Source organism: Dama dama, chromosome 30 (genome assembly GCF_033118175.1).
Source record: "Dama dama isolate Ldn47 chromosome 30, ASM3311817v1, whole genome shotgun sequence".
Lineage (NCBI taxonomy): Eukaryota > Metazoa > Chordata > Mammalia > Artiodactyla > Cervidae > Dama > Dama dama.
Window position 1 is genome coordinate 25592627 of NC_083710.1, and position 18901 is coordinate 25611527.

The window sequence follows — 18901 nt, forward strand, 5'->3', positions numbered from 1 at the left end:
GCGGCCCGCGCCCGGGGCCGGAGACTCTACACATTGTAGGGAAAGGAAAAAAAAAAAAAAAAAACAAAAACCAACTAAACCAAACAAAAACAAAACCCACCGACTTGCCCACGTTTCTCTGCAGAGAAATCGTGGGCGGAGTCGAGAGGGGGCGAGTGAGCAGAACTCCGACGAGGCCGCCTCCGCCTGCCCACCCACCCACCCGGCGGCCCCCTGAGCGCCGAGCGTCCCCGGCCCCCGCTCGGCCCAGCTTCGGGCTCCGGAGCGCAGGTCGAGGCGAAGCGGGCGGCTCGTTCCACTCGGGCTTCCCGAGTACTCGGCTGGGCTCCTCAGTAGTAAACAAAGTGTCGCCGCCGCCTCCACGTTGGTTTGCCTCCTAGCAATCAAAACACTGAGAGGGCGAGAGACTCACAGAAACACTCGAGAACTACCAGAAAATAATAACAGAGAGCCAAAAAAAAAAAAAAGAGAGAGCGAGCGAGCGAGGGAGAGTGTTCATGTGAAATAGAAAAACACCCCACTACCCCCACCAACCCACTGCCGCCTCCCCGTGGAAAACTGAGCCCCGCCCAGGCCGGCGCCCATTGGCGGCCCGGGCGCTGCCGCCGCACTCTCATTGGTTGCGGGGGCCGTCCGTCAGGGGCGGGCCGGCGCGCGCGCCGCCGCCGCCGCCGGCGGGGGGCGGCGGCAGATCCCGTAAGTCGGGGCGGTCGCGTAGTCGCTGCAGCTGCCGCCGCCGCCGCATTCAACAGGCAGCAGCGCCGCGGTCGCGCCCGCCCGGGGAGAGCGAGCGGCCCGCGGCGTCCGTCCGTTCGCCCTTCGTTCGGCGGGGAGCGCGACGCCAGCGCTGTCGGGGCCCCGACGACTCTGGCCTGCCGTCCAGTCAGTGCAGCGGACCCGGAGGCGCCTAGATGCGGACGGAGCCGTGAAGTTAAGTTCTGAGCTCGCGCTTCCACTCCGCCGCCGCCGCGCCTCCCTCCCGGTTTCCGTCCGCTCGCTGCACCGACCTCACCCCTTCCCGCAGATCTCGGACCGGCTCTCGGCGCCCTCTCTCCCCTCGGCGCCCCCCCCTGCCCGGTGCTGCGCTTTTCTCACTTCTGGGCAAGTCCCGCGGCTGGGGGAAGGGTGGGGGGGTCACCATGGCCGAAGCGCCCCAGGTGGTGGAGATCGACCCGGACTTCGAGCCGCTGCCCCGGCCGCGCTCGTGCACCTGGCCGCTGCCCCGGCCGGAGTTTAGCCAGTCCAACTCGGCTACCTCCAGCCCGGCGCCGTCGGGCGGCGCGGCGGCGAACCCCGACGGCGCCGCGGGCCTGCCCTCGGCCTCGGCGGGCGCTGTCAACACCGACTTCATGAGCAACCTGAGCCTGCTGGAGGAGAGCGGGGACTTCCAGCAGGCGCCCGGCTCCGTAGCGGCGGCCGCGGCGGCGGCGGTGGCGGCGGCGGCCGCAGCGGCCGCAGCTGCCGCCACCGGGGGTCTGTGCGGCGACTTCCAGGGCCCGGAGGCGGGCTGCCTGCACCAGGCGCCGCCGCAGCCCCCGCCGCCCGGCCCGCTGTCGCAGCACCCGCCCGTGCCTCCCGCCGCCGCCGCGGCCGCCGCCGGCGGGCCGCTCGCGGGGCAGCCGCGCAAGAGCAGCTCGTCCCGCCGCAACGCGTGGGGCAACCTGTCCTACGCCGACCTCATCACCAAGGCCATCGAGAGCTCGGCCGAGAAGCGACTCACGCTGTCGCAGATCTACGAGTGGATGGTGAAGAGCGTGCCCTACTTCAAGGATAAGGGGGACAGCAACAGCTCGGCGGGCTGGAAGGTGAGCGGCCTTCGGGCGCACGGCCGAAGCGGGAGGGGCGGGTGGGTGTCCAGGGGCGCCGGCCTCCGCCTGAGGTCGCGGCGGGGCTGAGGAGGAGGATGGGGGCGGGCGGGGGGGGGGGGGAGCTCTCGCCGGTGCAAGTTCGCTTGGCCTGAAAGTGCAAGGCATGCGGGCAGCGCGTGCAGGGTGATGGCGAGAGTGGCAGAGGTGGGTCGTGGGCTTGCCCGGGACCCGTCGAGGGTGGGGGGACAGGACTGAGGGTGTGCGCGCGCGCTCTAGTGAGAGTTGGAGCGGGACCGGGAAGGGGCTCGCTGGGACCAGAGCGGGTGAGGAAACGGACGCCAAGAAGTGGACCTCCAAGCGGCCAGAAAAGTTCGCCCGTGAAAGAGAGGGGTGGGGCGGGGGGTCCACTGGGAGCTGTTCCCCCTCGGCTCGCTCGGACTCCAGCCGCTGCTCATATTCCCGCTCCCCATCCCCCAGGACATCGGGGGTGAGGGCGGCTCCCCGCTGCCCACGCGGCGGGCGTCCCCCACCCCCAAGCCCCGGGACGCCCCGCGGAGCCGTTTCCGCCGCGCGGGGCGGAGGAGGGCGCGGCGATGGGGGCCTCAGAGCCCCGCCGCTCGGGAACGGAGCTGCAGGTGGAGGGGAACGGCAGGGCGCCAGCCGGGAGGCCCGTGGGGCCGACCGCGCAGTTTCGGGAGGCCCGCGTGCATTTTGTTTTGTTTTGATTGCGTTTGGAAGTGGCCTCGAGTGCCGGGGGCCGGGCGCGCCCAGCCAGAGGTAGCGCCTCCGACACGTGCGAAGGGGCGGCCACCGCCGGCGGAGCGCCGGCGCCCGGCCGCGCGAGGCGAGCTAAAGTTCAAGTGTGACCCTTGGCGGGGGCGGGAGCTGGCGACGGCGAGGGAGGGGCCGCGGGCGCAGGAAGCTTGCGCCTTTAAAGGGCCAGCGCGTTCTGGCCGCGCGCGCTGCCTGGCCCCGGCCGCGGGGCGGCGAGGCCAGCGCTTTTCCGCGCCAGGAAGTGCCCCGCAAACTTGGCCTCGCCCTAGGCTCAAGGCCTTTAATTAGGCACAGAGAGGCTCCCCTGGATGACCGGGGTTGGGAAAATGTGTCCTCTGTTGCTTTTCCATCTTAGTACGGAGGTGCAGATCCGAGAGGCAAGGCAGGGGGCTTTGAGACCAGTATTTTGGGGGAAGTTAGAGTGGAGGTTCGAATCTAGGGAACCGGAGGGACCTCCTGCCTCGATGGAGACCCTGTAGATGAAGTGCCTCTGGCCCTTTTTGTCTTTCTGAGAGAGACAGACAGATACCCATCTGGAGAGATCCTGGAGGGGGCAGGTCCATCCCTCCACCGAGGTGGAGAAGGCCCTGGGGTGCTCAGGAGGGCGGGCTCAGGGGAGGCTGACCGGCCTTCCGTCCGCCCTACGGCTTCCAGAATCTGGCAGTTGCTCAGTGTCACAGGTAGAAGGATGGATGTCAAGGTTCTGTAGTTGAGCCAGACTCCTCCTCACCCCTCATCTGGACTGTACAGCATAGTAATTTTCTTTGCTGCGCACTTGTTACACCAAGGTTGTTTTACATACAGTGTCATCCCAGTGGTTAATGTGTGTCGGAAAGGTTAAGTTAATCACATCGTATTGAAACTCGTGGAGAAGGAGCCAGGATCTTATTTCTTCCGAAGTGCTTTTTAGAGTAAAAGCCTCACATATAATCTCATTCATTACTAGGTATTACATGCCATTTTACCAAGTGCTTCTAAAAGGTAAAGAGCCTCCGTACTTTATGCGCGGTGTATATTCTTTTAAGTTAGAAAATAGAGGGTGTCTGCCAAATTCACTTTTACTTTAACATTTGAATTTAAGTATTTATTAATTCTGTTTGAGCTTTTATAAAGCATTTGCTATTAAAAAAACCTTTTTTTTTTAATCATTCAGAGTACAATGTGTACTTAACACCGTTTTTGCATGTCCTTGGAAATGGATACAGCCTACTTCAGCTTGTTGGAGTGCCTCTCTTTGAAGATAGGGGAAGGCAAAGTTTGGGAATTATTTTTAGTTTCGCCTCTCATGTGGCCTTAAGACATTCTTAAACTAGGAATATAGCTTAAATGTTTTTATTTTTTTTTTAAGTGCTTTAAAAATAAAAGATTCTAAGGCTAAAATCACCCACTCAAGCCATTTATATTAGGTTCTTTCTTGTTTTAATTTTTTTCCCAAGTGCAATTATAATTAAAGAAAATGTACTGCTTAGAGCTGGAAGATCTGTTAAATGTTAGTAAGAATTATTGGTCCAGAATTAGAGGCCCAGTGGTGGCTCCCAGCAGTAGCAGTTCCCAGTAGAAACCTCCTGGGGCTTTGGGAGGGAGCATGCTGCCATTCTCAACTGAGGAAATGTTTCAGGTGTATCAGTCAGTTGGTGCAAGTCAGATTACAGCAAGTGCATTTTCACTTTGAGTAAAAGGGTATTTTAAGAAGAAAAGAAACAACCTGAAGTGTTTTCTAACTCATAACTCATCTTCTGGTTGGAGTTTTCATAAAAATGAGTTACTTGTTAAAACCAAGTTTCACTCTCAGATCTGAAAGACTCACTGTGTTTTAAAGATTCATAAAAAGTAGAAATTTTACTATGACTTTTAGCTTGAAAAAAAAATTCAATTCTAAAATGCAAATCAACCCAAACTTGACTGCTTTAGGAGAGGCTGCTTTGGAACTAAGTTATTTCCTGTGATTTACTGTAGGGAATTAGATTGAATATTTAATTAAATACAGTTTGTTGTGCTTTACTTCCTGAGGCCTGCCTGAGAATTTGAAAGTGAGTTGCATAGGACAGAATAGTTGGAAAGCTGTTGAAAAGTTCAGAAACTTTTAGTTCCTTAAAGACTGGTTGTATTTGTGGGATATGCATTTGTATTTGTAGGAATGGTATGCAAAATCTTCTCTATACTTGTTTGAATACTGCTTAGAGCTGTCATAAGGCTACACACAAAGTGGAAGCTGAGACTTTTGGAAAACCCGGGATCTTTTAAACCATGTACAGTATTTATAAATAGTGAAACTTCATTTCTATGATCTGTTTTTTTTTTTTTTTCTCTTCCCATACAGAAAGTTTTCTAGAGCTTGGGAAGTAATATTGTGAGTTCTGGCTCTGTGTTTTGTTTTTGTTTTGAAATTATTTGGAACACTTAATATAGGTTAATAGCTTACTTCAACAGTAAGTCTTAACAGTTGTTAAAATTGTTTTACTATGAGCTACCTGAGATAGTCTTCATTTTGGAATGAAGTTTCCTTAATTTGGTCTGTGACCTGATGGTGCATTTTCTCATAGTGTTTAAAAATTCTTATCTATTCTATTCTGAGGGCTTTCAATCTGCAGGTGAGTAATTTAGCCACAGAGATTCCATGGCAGGTTTGACGGCTGCTTTCTTACTGCACAGTTATATTTGACAGAATCTTGTGAGCATTATTGAAATTAACCTTAAAGAAAACGTTTTTTACAGTCAGGCGAAAATCTCAATATATGTGTCTGAGGAAAGGAGCATGAGGAAAGAGAGTTGGGAAAGGGGCTAATGCAGCGAAGTGTGATGTCTTATTTGCTATAGGCTGAAAGTTATGTGGGCCTGATGTGAACATGTCTGTGGCTCAGATGTTTTGTTCAGAAGTTCCCAAATAGATGTCAAATGTGAATACTTAATTGCCCCTCATAAGAGCTTCATTTTTATTTTACTTTCGGTCTTCTGGTAAATCCTTGGGGAGATGCGGCAGGAGGGGTGGCTTCTATTTTTGAATGATATTCAGCTTTTTTTTTTAAAGTGACAAACATGTGAATACTGGAAAGAAGGCATTTTAAATTCTCATGTCTCATGTATACTTTAAAAAATGTTAACGTTTGTTGAGATTCTACACACACACACACCCCCCAGTTACTGAAAGGCTATGGCATTGGCAATGGACAGAAGTATTGCCAGCTATCATGCACTGTGAGGGGATCTTTTAAGTGCTTGCTTCCGAGGTGGTGCGGTGGCAAAGAATCTGCCTGCCAGTGCAAAAAATGTGGTTTCAATCCCTGGATCTGGAAGATCCCCTGGAGGAGGGCATGGCAACCCACTCCAGTATTCTTGCTTGGAGAATCCCATGGACAGAGAAGCCTGGCGGGCTATAGTCCATAGTGTTGCAAAGAGTTGGATGTGACTGAGCCACTGAGCACCTCCCCCCCCACATGAAATGGGGAGGGAGAAGTGAATACTCAGTGGTTGCTTAGAATCCCTGATGGGGCGGCCCCAACGTTTTGCTTGCCCTTGTTCTCTAACCTCTTGATTCAAGCTCCTAAACTGCAGTTCTGGGTGACTTTCTAAGAGAACGTCTGTATTAGCATGGAATTTCTTTGGGAAGCCTGAACTGTTTGTATTTTTCTGGCACCCTCTGCCCTTGGAAATGACCCAGTACCCTGGCATCATGGGAATTGACTCTGCTGGTTTTTTTTTTTTTGGTCTTTGTGTGCCATAACTTTCGGGCTTCCTGGGATCCTCTTAGAAAGGCTGTGTAAGCCCCATGGTGTGGGAGAGAGCAGAGGAGTTTGCATAGTTGTGCTCCACGTTGAAGGAGCAGATCCAGCCCTGCTTCTGCAGTTCAAGGTGTGCCTTCATAGTAACAGTTTGCAAAGACTTGCCCAGTCCCCCACCTGCCCTGGTGTACATAGAGGTCTTAAGTTGGTAGATTGTTACTCAGTTGTGAACCAGAGAGGACCAGATGAACTTGAAATTGTTTATTTTGGTGTGTCTGAGGGGTAAAGGCTTGTTATTTCAATGGATACTCTGTGTACAAATGTACAAATGTACTCAAGTGTTGATGGATCCTCCTTATTTTGGTTAATTACCAATAAGGACCAACAATATTCAAGTCAGTGGCACAGAAAGTCTTAGAAGACAATTACTACCTTTTTTTTTTTGTAGTCTTAGATAGAACACAAGAAACATGAAAATGCTTATTTGTACATTGGTGATTTCATATGGTTCAACCTTTTCTTTTAAAAAAAACAACCAACTTTTTTTTTTCTTTTTCCACTGGCATCCCAGTTTACTCGACTCAGTCTGTCGATGGTTTATGGACTTGTGGGCTAAGTGCTGAAAGTACTGAGTCTTGGGTTGAGTTATTCTTGCCACTTGGAAGGCATTTGGGTCACCTCTCCCCGCCCAACCCCTCCCACCGGTCCTCATGTAGCTTTGCTGTAACCAAAAGAAAGAAAAGTGAATTAGTTTTGGTATTAGGCCCAATAAAATTGGAAAGCTAAATCTGCAGTTATTCTCATGTAATACATCAGGACATTTTTATTAGTACAAAGAACTGATTATTTTCAGTCTGTAGTCAAAGTATTTTCTTCCCATTTGTTGAATGGTTATTGTGTGTAAGTTATATTAGAGGCATTTGATTGATAAAAAAATGATTCAGATGTGGATCCTGTAGGGAGGTTAGATGTGACATGTAATATTGTGATACATGCTAGCATGGTTAAGTGCCTTTGAGAAAAGTGGAGTTCTGGGTTGGTCATTGAGGTGGACCTTGAAAATGGAATGTTATTCTCCCAAAATTTCATTATAAAATATTCTCTACTGAACACTCGTCTACCTATCATCTAGTTTCTACTTGTTTCATTTTATTGTACTTGCTTTATCATATATTTGTCTGTTGGCACATCCATCTTCCCATCAATCCTTGTTTTTAAAATTTATTTTTGGAATGATGGGTTGGCCTTCATAAGGGCGTGAAAATAGGGAAGCACAGTTTCTCTGTGAGATGGCTATAGGCTGCACACAGGGAAGGTTTGAAAAGTATGGGAAGCAGAGTCTACTGTCAGACTGAACTTGGACTTTATATACATTATAAAAATAATATAAACCAATTTTTTCTATGAGATTGTATCTTTGTTTTTGTAATATAAGAAATTGTGAAAATAGGCTTACATTTTTAGTTTTCTAAATACAATTTCTCAGAAACATGCTCTCCTGTAAATATAGAGGCCCATGGAATGCGATTTGAAGACAGTGTGCTGCATTTGATTTAAAACTGATGTATAGAATTTGGTAATGCGTGGAACAGAATCGACTTAATGTGACTAGTAGAGGTTTATAAAATGTTTAGCTTTTTACTTGGTTCTTTAAAATCAACTTTCATGCCCAGTATCCTGGGGACAGAGTGATTCAAAGAAAGATGATTGGGTGTAATTATTAGTTTTTTGTTTTTTGTTTTTTAATGAGAAATCTTGAAGTTATCAGTCTTTACATAAACCTACAGCAATTATGAGTGAAAGTTATGTTGCTTTACAGTTTAAATGTCAGATATCCTTAATAACTTTTTCATTATATTATATCTTTATCCACTAACCCAAGTACAGTATGAAGTAGGTTATAAGAAGGTGTTTCAACAGATCCAGAGGAGGTTAAATTTAGACAGACTTAACCCAAAATTGATGTCAGGAAGGTAGACATAACTGCATGAATTCAGAATACTTGAAGTGAATCTGACTAGCCTTTTGGTGAACTAAAAGGTTTATACCGTAAAAACTCTGGCATATCAAAAGGCAGACATACAGATATATTAAAACTTATAAGCAATTTTAGAAATGACAGGTGTTGAAGAAATGTAGGAAGCTGTTTTTCTTGTGTGTTTATATCTATAGTAGCAGACAGCACTTTATTCAGAAGATACCCTGCTGCTGGGAGGGGGACAGTGATGCAAAAATAGACCACATAGGTCACCACTGTGAGGTTTTGTTAAATGAGTAAGTTACCACTCACCTGGATGAAGTAGCTTTCACAGCACACCAGGTCATCCCTCTTGTGTGGTTGCTAACGATGTCCGGGTCATCTAGTCAAAAGAAACTAAGAAATGACTGGTCAGTCTTAATTGTTTTCCCCGTCTCAACTTCTGCAGATTGAGTGAGGGTGAAAATTGCTGGCCAGGTCTTTGGTCTTTCATTCCATAAGCAGAGAGAGAGAGGTAAAACATCTCCCTCTGGGCAGAGTTAGAAGTCATTGGGGAGGTCTGTGGGTTGACAGGTCATTTCTTCCACGGTGGCCCGTTCCTGCTGACACCAAGTCATATGAGTTCTTCAGTTCTTAAAGATTGTGGGTGGCACTACCATCTTTTGAGAAGAGAATGTCACCTCCAAAGCACGTGGCCCATGGGAGTGTGCCTGTGACCTGGCATGTGCTCTTGCCTCCGACAGGTCCTGCTCTTCTCCAACCCTCGCCAGCCACATGCATGGAGATGCCCAGGCTGCCACCTTTTTGACCATGACTTGGTTCTATAATAATCTCTGCGTTGGTCTTTGACCTAAAAAGAAAGTCTTTTTTTTTGCATTGATTAATTTTCTTCCCTAGATGATATTTGTCTTAATTGTAGCATTATTCTTTGTGTGGCTGAAGTGACAGACCTGATCTAGTACTAAACCCCATGATCTTAACAGCTCTGGAGATGCTGCCCAGCTCACCTGTTTAAAAGCAAAGCTGTCCTGAGAAAGAGGGTGGGAAGAGGCGGTGGCCTGTGTCCATTGGTTTTTCCTTCATTTGATGATGTCTAATGAAGGCTATTTTGATGAAGGCTATTTCTCAATTGCCTTTCTTTCTGAATCTAGCAAATGGGTCATGGTTTTGTGAATCTTTCCTTTTATTAAATTGGAGACTTGATAACAATCAGGACCAGGTGGCTCAGTGGTAAAGAACCCGCCTGCCAATGCAGGAGATATGGGTTCAATCCCGGGGTTGGGCAGATCCCCTGGAGTAGGAAATAACAACCCACTCCAGTATTCTTGCTTGGGAATCCCTGGACAGAGGAGCCTGCGCGCTGCAGTCCACAGGGTTGCAAAGAGTTGGACAGGACTTGTTGCAAAGCAGGCATGCACAGTCAGGGTTTGAGAAGAAATGTTTTTCTGTTTGCGCCTGTGACCCTGAATTGTTACACAGCTTGCCTTTGCACTGCTAGTGAGGGGCCTACATTATTGGTTTGCTGAGTTAAAAATTTGAAAGTAGCTAAAGGAACCTGATTTCAGGACGGGGGAGGGGACCTCAGTGGTTGTGTTTTATACCTGAAGTAAAAAAGTCTCAAAGAGCATGATTAACTCCCTCTTATTTGGACTCAAGCCAAGACAGGGGCCTGCCTTCTGAAGGAAGGAGGAAGAGGAGGAGGAGGCACTTAGCTTTGCCTCTTTGCAGTGCCTCCCTCCCATATCAGTGTTCCTATTTTAATTAAAAAATAAGTACTTTCCTCCACCAGTATCATGCCTCAGAAGCCTGCCATGTAGGTGGCTTGAGGGAAGACCTCTCTTGTCTGAATGAGAAGTGCCTGCCCACAGAATGAGGTAGCAGTATGTTTGTAGTGATGCTGAGGGTTAAGAGTGAAGAGGGTCTACCTGAAAAGAAGTGCATTTGAATTTCAAGTCCAATTTGGAGAGAGAAAAAATTGAATTATGTTAATTCCTAGACTTGTTAATATTGTGTGTCCTTCAAAGCTAAAAAAATAAAATAACCACATAAATATCTGGAAATGGTCTATAGAAGTAAATATATATCATACCTCAGACAGTTTGGTTGTTTGGAAGCAAGGTAGAAGGAAATGGTTTGCATATGGTTTAGCCAGAGGGTCTTATTTTGGCAGATTCTTAAGACAGTGGATTTCATTTCACTCCTATTTTGACATGAATTTTTGCAGTTATTCCTTAGTGTAGGGTTGCAGCGAGATAGGTGCATTTGAGATGTTCTTTATAATGTTTAATTTGCAGGATCATCAATTTGTCACACCAGCGAGGGTTCCTTGTCAGGTCTCAGCCCGCCACTACTGTGATTTGAATACTTGAGACGCCCAGCCACCTTAAAGGCAGGCGTTGCATCACCTGTCTGCTCCGCAAGGCCAGCCTTGAAGGGGTCGGAGGGGGAGGTAGCCAAGGGGAACTTGCTGAACTTGTAAATATCAGCTGACGTAGTTTGTATACCTGATAACCTAGCTGGCTGCACCTCTCTAAACTTGAATGTAATCTTTTTTTCTTCATGCCATCATGAAATTTACATGCAGTGAATATGAAAGAGTCCTGTGGACCCTCAGGACTAAGAGTTCTCTAATCTGTGCGACTGTATTGGTCTCTCTCCCTCAGCCTTTTGGAATTTAACTTTCTCTTTGGTAGCCCATTGTGACATTTGCATCCACTGAATGTGAAAGATTCCTGTACGCCAGCTCTTGTTACCCAAAGTGATTTCCTGAACCCTTTAGAATTCCTGGAGTAGAATTACTTAATGTAGGGCCTGGGTTTATGTTTATTATATGCATTTGCATTAATGTGTAGACTTTCAGGTTATGATGGAACGCTGATGTTAAGCACAGTATTTGGTGACCTGTTTTAGAAGAGGGTCACTATAATGGTTTCTATTGTTGTTTTTATTATCTTCTGAAATACATGGGATAATTAAAAAATTAATGCCAAAGAAAGAAATTTTCTAGAGTTAGAAATTCCTGTAATGAGGCACATTTTGATGCAGTTTACATTCTCTTTTTTTTTTGTTTCTGTAATGAGTACTTGTGATCCCCCTGCTCTGTTGTAGCCCTGTAATATTATATTCCAGTATTCTTGAGGTGTTTCCTTAAAGTGCTCTATATTTCTTGAAATGCCATTTTGATACGTTTGATAACGAATTGTACCAAGAACATTTTTTTTTTAATGCAGAAGGCACTTTATTAAATAAAATTTTAGAAGCATGATATGCTGTCAGAAGCTTCCAGAATTCCTCTGGCCACGCTTCAGTGTTTAGGTGGGTCCTTGTGCTGGAGGGCTAGTCTCCCTGTCTGTCACCATCCTTTCAGAGGCTACCTTCCTTCATGGTCTTTTCAGCCTGAATTTCTCACTGTGGTGTCTGACTCTAGTCAGTATTAAATTAATCTGTTCAGCCGAGTTGAGTTACAAGCCATTTGGTAAGTAGTTTGAATATTAAGTTTGTGCCTTGCATTCCTTGGTGTGATTGCTTTATTTTGAGCTGAAGGGTAGGGGATAGAGAATAAAATGGAGGGAATATTGATATTGATATTGATATGGAGGCAGCTCATATTTATGCTGAGTGGTTTTTTTCTCCACAAACAATAGGAGGGTGCGTGTTTGAAGTCAGTCAGTGTTGGACCTTACTACTTTCTGATTGCATGCCTTCTAAATTATATTTCTATGAAAAAAATTAAAAATACTGATTATTGTGCCATGTGCTCCCATTGAATAGTGTAAACTATCTTGAGTCACTTGAAATGCTGAATGTGTTCCTAGAAGGAATTCCTGCTTAATTTCTTTTGTGATGAAATTATGGAGACATTTTAATCAAAGACAAGCTGTTGATGGCTGTGTCCTTAGACTACCCATTACCTCTGCCTGTATTTATGTGTAAAAGCCAAGAAGAGAAAAGGGAAAACACATTCAGTTCTGGAAGTCTTAGAGCGGAGATCGATTGCACTGCAATTGACAACTCAGGGCCGCCAATTATGCCTCATTTACACTCCCCACCTCCATTTGTGTTTCAAATCACTCTTAAAAGAGCGCTGGGAGGAAGAAGTAATGAAGGATAACAGGAAAACTTAAACCATTTCAGAGGGATTCATGACTAAAGTCTTTGTGATCCTTAACTCTGTGAATCCACCCCTGGGATTGAAAATGGAGATAGCCCCCCACCCCTTAAATCATGTGCCCCATTAAACTCCTTTCTGGGTGGCTTGCTGAGGGACTCACTGAGAAAAATGACATTGAATTTTATTAAGCAGAGTTTCAAGTCCTCCACCTGCCTTTTGCAGAAAAGCTCACCTCTGTTGATGAGCTGTCCCTGCTCCCCTGGGCTGTTGTCTTGTTCCTCAGGCTTGAAACCAGCCAGCAGCCACCTTTCTGCAGCCCTGCGAGGGACACACTGCTGGCTCACGGGCCCGCCGAGAAGAGTGTAATGACTTGTCAGACCACATTTATTGTGCAAATAAACTTGAAAGTCAGCCGGGACAGCTCCCCCCTGTAGGCTTAAACCCTTTTGAGTTTAATGTCCCTTCTGCCTTTTTTCACCAGGTTACAGCTTTTGGATTTACAGCAACTCATTCTGGCAATAGATATATTTAGTAGTATTTTTGTGTGGTCGAACACGAGGCATGGCCTTTGACATACTGCTTGGCGTGCTTGGCAATTTGACATCCTTCACTTTAGATGGAATTCCCTGGCTTTGTTTCCTGTGATAGTGTGGGAGTATGCATTTTGGCTCTTTCAATCAGAGGTGGAGGAAGACAGGAAAAAAGCAAAATTGGATGGCACAAAGAGGGTATTAGTTTTCTCTTCTGGGTGTGGTACACTTGGCATGCTTTTTATTAGGAGTCTGAGCCTACGAAAGTAGTGCCAAATACTGAGAAAATGCTATACTCATATTTAGTTTTATTTTCTCTGATCTGGATTTAAATTTTTGACGAGCTCGACATTTTAGGGTCTATGAACTCTTCTTTCATCCATGTACACATGGCAAAGAGAACTAAAATGCTTGTCTTTTTGTGATGTCTTTACCAGTCCTAAGTTTGCCATCAACTGCAAAGGGGGGACGTATTTGCCCCTCTCCCCGAGGAGGGGAGTGTTGGCTGCTACTGACTAAAAGCTTACCTGTGTGATTATGTTTCCTGAATGTAGTCAAAACTGACATCAAAAATTATCCCCTTTGAATTGTCATGAAATGTTAGCTTCTGAAACTTGATGAAGTGGAGAGAAACTGTTGCAGTCAGTTTTACAGTATTTTCTTTTTAAAAGTCACCTTTTGCTGTGAGCACTTTGAGCAGAAAATCAAAGTATCCCTACCTCCCGATAACCCACCAATAGGCCTGCCATTTAATTTTCTCATTCCCCACCTAAGGTCAATACCCAGGGTGGGTTAGTTAACAATGTTCCATGTAGGGACTCTATTTTGTTTTCAGTTATGCACTAAATGAAGAATGCCTCGTGCAGCCCTCTGAGCTTTTTGAGGGCACACATCCACATGCTTGTATTTTAAAATAGTTCTGCTTTTGATCATCACCACCCCCCATTCTTTTTTCATCACCTCTTTGCTTTCCTTCTCATTTCAGCCTTCTCATTTGTTTTGAATACATTTTTCCAGCTTATTAATGAAAATCAGGTGAGACCTTTGCTTAAAGTTTATTGCTGGTTCCAGCAACCTGATGGTACTTACGACTGCCATTGGAAATGATCACTAAATCATTAATAGATCTGATCCCATTCAGAAGTATTTACAAGGAGATTTGTGTCTGAAACAGACAACAAGGAGTTGTCTATATAGAGGTTACCTTAAAGAGTTGCGATTCCTATTTATCTCCTCGTTCTTGACTTTTGGCTCAAGGCCTTTAAAGTTTACTGAGCTTTGTGTAAGAGAAGGTATGCGGAATCATGAAGTTTTTAGTTGAATAAATTTTAAAAGCACTGCTTGGTGTGTGAGCCTCTGGTTGGTCACTTGGAAATTTTGAGAATCCCTACCACCCACAGTGCTAAAAAGTTTATTTCTGTATTGAGCCTCTGTGTTGATGTATAATTCCCCTCCTCCTAGCCCCCGGTTTGCTCCTGGGTCTGGACTTGGGAGCTTCATTGAATCAGCTAACTTTATTTCCCCTTCATGTATCTGAAGCCATTTCCCATAATTATTTTTCCCAGCTAACCCGTCCCAACTCCTTAGTAAACACTTCCAAGGACTTAAGATTTGTACACGTTGTCAAAACATCGAACCAGTATAGTACACAGCGGCGCTGGCAGTGCCCTTGTCCCAGGACAGCGCGCTTCTGGTCGGGTGGCTGGAGAGAAAGCCCGTGCTAACTTTCAGATGCTGTGTCTCCCATTGACATAGAAGAGAGGTAAGAGAACAGGGCTAGGAGGCCTGTGTTGGGTTCTCATCAGGGTTTGGAGGACAGTGGTCCTGTGTCTCAAATGAATGAAGTAGGAGCCCCACGTTAAGCCAGACCTGTGAAGAGGAGATCTGCAAGGAGGCAAGTAACTGAGGGGAATAAACTTAATGGAAGCAACTCAGTGTATTTTAGCCTTTTATGCTAAAAGCTTGTTAGTCTGCCTGTCTTGATTTTTTTTTAAACTACAGTTTGTGCTGATAAGTAATCAGGGGAAGGGAAGGGAAGAGCGTTTTGGATGTGGGATAGTCTGAATGTATAGATGTGACTTCCAGCACTGCTGCATCCATCCCGTTCTGAGATGTGTAGTCAACCTGTGTTTGACTTTTGGAAGGGAGGACCACACCAAAGTGCAAGATGAGTAATCCTAGCCATATCAGCGTTGTGCTAGGTGTATATTGCCATCAGCTGTTTTTACTGAGCTCCAGTGTGTCCTCTTGCTTTTCAGTGGTGAATCTTGAACTTTGTCTCTAGCCAGAATCTGGCTTAGCAAATTCTGTAACCTTCCTGCTCCATCCATGTTAAATGTGGAAATGATTGATTTTTGAAATGGGTGGTGTTGGTTGATTTCACATTCTGAAGTTTTAAATTTCAACTTCGGGCCTAGAGAATATGAGACTGCAGACTGGAGAGGTGTCTACATTAGTAAAAGCAGTTAAAATCTCAGGGTTGTGTGGTTTTTGTTTTTTTAATGAGGAGAGAGAATGCTGCCCCTGTTAATTGCAGAGATTTGACCCAGGCAAAGCGGGCTTTATCGGAGAAGGCAATGGCACTCCACTCCAGTACTCTTGCCTGGAAAATCCCATGGACGGAGGAGCCTGGTAGGCTGCAGTCCATGGGGTGGCTAAGAGTCGGACACGACTGAGTGACTTCACTTTCACTTTTCACTTTCACGCATTGGAGAAGGAAATGGCAACTCACTCCAGAGAATCCCAGGGACGGGGGAGCCTGGTGGGCTGCTGTCTATGGGATCACACAGAGTCGGACATGACTGAAGTGACTTAGCAGCAGCAGCAGCAACCAGGCTTTATGGAGTTGAGATCTCTAATACTAAGGACGGGAATTTCCTGTAAATCACCTCAGAAGCTCCTGAGCCAGTACTATGTGCATACAGACGTTCTTACATCACGGGCGCGTGTCTGTGTCCTTCGGATTTGATGCTCGCCCTTGTCACCGTCCTTTCCTCGGTCCTCCTAGTCAGTACCGTTGCCCTTTCTGTTCAGAGCAGTCGAGTCCTCACTCCTCGTCAGTCCACCTGGAGGCTTCCTTACCTGCCTCCGCCTGGGATGAGCTGAGGCAAGAGAGGAACATTCGTCCTGTTTTGATCACAGATTGTTGGGAATAATTGGCCGGCCAGTGTCTACAAAACACACTTACATGTCTCTCCTTACACCCCTGGGAGGATGCCCGTAGACCACCAAGGTGTTTGAGATTCGGTGTTGGGGTCACTACAGAGCCGTCAGAATTCCCTCTGGCATTTGCTTTTCCTGATGCCCTCATCAGCCTAGTCCAGATCTGTGATTTTTCAGTGACTGGTAGAGGAGGTCCTGGGTTTTGTTTCTAGAGGGGTAAACAGATAATTCATATTTGGACAAGTCACATTTCTGCTGTATTAGCTTCTTTATCTGTAAAATGGAGCTAAGGGCAGCACTGGGGAGTACTTGTGGGGCACGTTGAGGTGCTCGGAGCAGGGAGCTAGGCAGTTAGGCCATATTACACGTTTCTGCATTAGCCGAAGTACTTGGACTTGAGATTCAGAGTAGCTGAGAGTCTGGGGCTTTCATATTTTGTTTCTGGACGTCTTGATTATATAAAAGTATGTTTAGATAAAAAAACAGAGTAGAGCCAAAGAAAGCTAAAATGGCTAACTAGACCTTTCTTTCCTAAACTTCCCTAGTAATTCTGTAGCAAGTTTAATAAGGGTGCTCTGGAGACTGGTTTTGTGTGTTGGAAGAACCTCTGATAGTACAGGAAAATAGCTGGCAGTGTGAAAAAGCAGAGAGTAAAATTGTATGTAAATTTGTTCAACTGTATGAGATATCTTTCAGTTTCAATTTCCAATTGTGTGAAATGTCTGGAAGGAAATATCCCCAGATACTACAGGTGGGTTGTATTTAAATTGTATAAACATGGGTAATTTATTTTTTGCCTTTATATTTTGCCTTTTAAAATTTTAAGCAACACCTGCCTTTATTAGAAGCATTAAGGTTTTTGAAATGAAAATGAAGTTTGAGATTTTCCATCCCTCCTCTTCCTCCTCCTCTAGAGGATATTGGATTCAGGCAAGCAATCACATAAACATAAAAGGTAGTAGCTAGCATTGCTATCCCCATTTTTTAAAAGGATTGATGCATTTTATTATGTCAGAATTGAAGTATTCTATGTAGTAAAAGGCATATTGGATTATTATCCAGAATATTAAAAATACTCCCACAAATCAATAAGAAAATGTCAAACAACTCTCCCCAAAATAAACACTGGGTATGAATAGGCAATTTATAGAAGAGAGAAAAGCAGATGACCAATTAGTACCTTAAAAGATGACCCAGTTGATCAGTAACTGGAAAACTAATTAAAACTGTAATATACTATTTAAAACCCTACATATTGACAAACACTGTAAATATGACAATACCAAGTGTTGAACAAAGATAATTTATAAAAATTGACTGTTCCTATTTTTTAGGTGAGGAACCTGAGGCATAAACAGCCCAGTGTCACACAGTAAGTGAGAGAACCAAGATACTGGTGGGTTTTTATTGTAGATCTCAGACTCTTAACCACTTCACTTTGCTGTATCAGAGAGAATGATTATGTTTGGGGTCTTGGAGGAAAACTAGGACTTTAAGTTGGAAATAAGATAAAATTAATGGATGAGGTGATCAGTTAATTTTCTGCATCCAAGCAGTTAATACACACAGTGACAACCCTAAGACAGAAATGTTGCTAGCTTGTCCAGTTAGTTAACTAGACTCTCAGAGATGAAAGAGTCCTCCGGTATAGTATGCCTTTGGGGTAGTGAGCTTTCTGGTCCTCTGAGGAGGGAAAGGCATGCATTTGTGGTGGTGATTAATGAAGGGTTGGGAGAAGTGACCCGGTGACCCAATCATGGTTCGGAGTGTGCCAGGAAGGAGTTTTTGGCCCCTGTTTTCCTCTCCAGATGGCCTGGTGGGTGCTGGGGTGTTGTGTGGGCTCTGTTACTCCATCTGCACACTGCCTGGGAGAAAGAGCACTTCCTGCACGGGGAAGATGGGCTTGGCCTGGTGATGCTGTGGGGTTAACAAAGAACAAATACTGATCCACTTGGACAGAAAAGACTTGTGTTTGGGCCGAGCTTACGCATCAGGAAGGCTATCGAGCCCTCATTTAAGGGATGAGGATAAGGCAAATTCTTACCTGACCTGTCACCCAAACTTTAATAAGGTGCTAGTCAGCCTTCTTTACCAGTTGGCCCTGTTTCCATCCCACAGCTGGGACCTTACTAGGTCATCTCAGTTGGTCTGTATAACTCTGGGATGCCCTTCGTCGAGAGAAAGTCCTCTGCGTTGGGAGCTGCTTGGCCAGAGGATTGTGGTTTGGAGGATATGGTATCCGTGCTTCAGAGATAGATAAAGCTTAATTTCGGATCCTCCTTCCAAGTGGTGTTCATTCCCCCCTACCTTTCTCATACAGTCTTGAAAAATGGCATCAACCCACAGCAATTATTTCTCCCATCTGCTTTTGTGTGTATTTCTTGGGTGAAGTGGTAGCGTGTTAGGTTTTTCCTGAACAAGTAGTTCCTAATAGATGGACAGGATTTGTGCCATTTAATTTAGTATGGGGTTTTATAGAAAGTTATTAATATTTATTTTATTTAGGTAATGGAATTTCTCTTTACCTAAGTAAAAGGACCCCTTGGAGCAGTAATGTTTACACTTGATCTTACCCGAAAGGCCGAGAAGCAATAGCAGTAGCTTTTAGAACCTGGAGTATTGTCACAGATCCATTCAGGCGTGTTGAACTTAGCAGAACTTTGGGCAGGTTAACATTAGGTGTAGGTTTCCTTATCTGTAAAATGAGAATACTGCATCCTGGGATTGTTGTGAAGGCTAAGAGATTGGGGTTGCTATGTAAGAAGACAAATGTTACTGTCTCCCTTGTCCTCTTATCTGTTTTATCTGGAGAGATTTTT

The 18901-nt window shown here is 45.8% G+C and overlaps 1 protein-coding gene across 1 annotated transcript in view; it reads left to right on the forward strand.

Moving 5' to 3' along the window:
- The first annotated feature begins 739 nt into the window (after positions 1-739).
- FOXO1 (forkhead box O1) overlaps positions 740-18901 on the forward strand; it is a 91200-nt gene continuing 73038 nt past the window's right edge. The window contains exon 1 of the mRNA XM_061133044.1: positions 740-1805. Within this exon, the coding sequence (XP_060989027.1) occupies positions 1140-1805 (666 nt within the window). The 5' untranslated portion in view covers positions 740-1139. The remainder of the gene's footprint in view (positions 1806-18901) is intronic.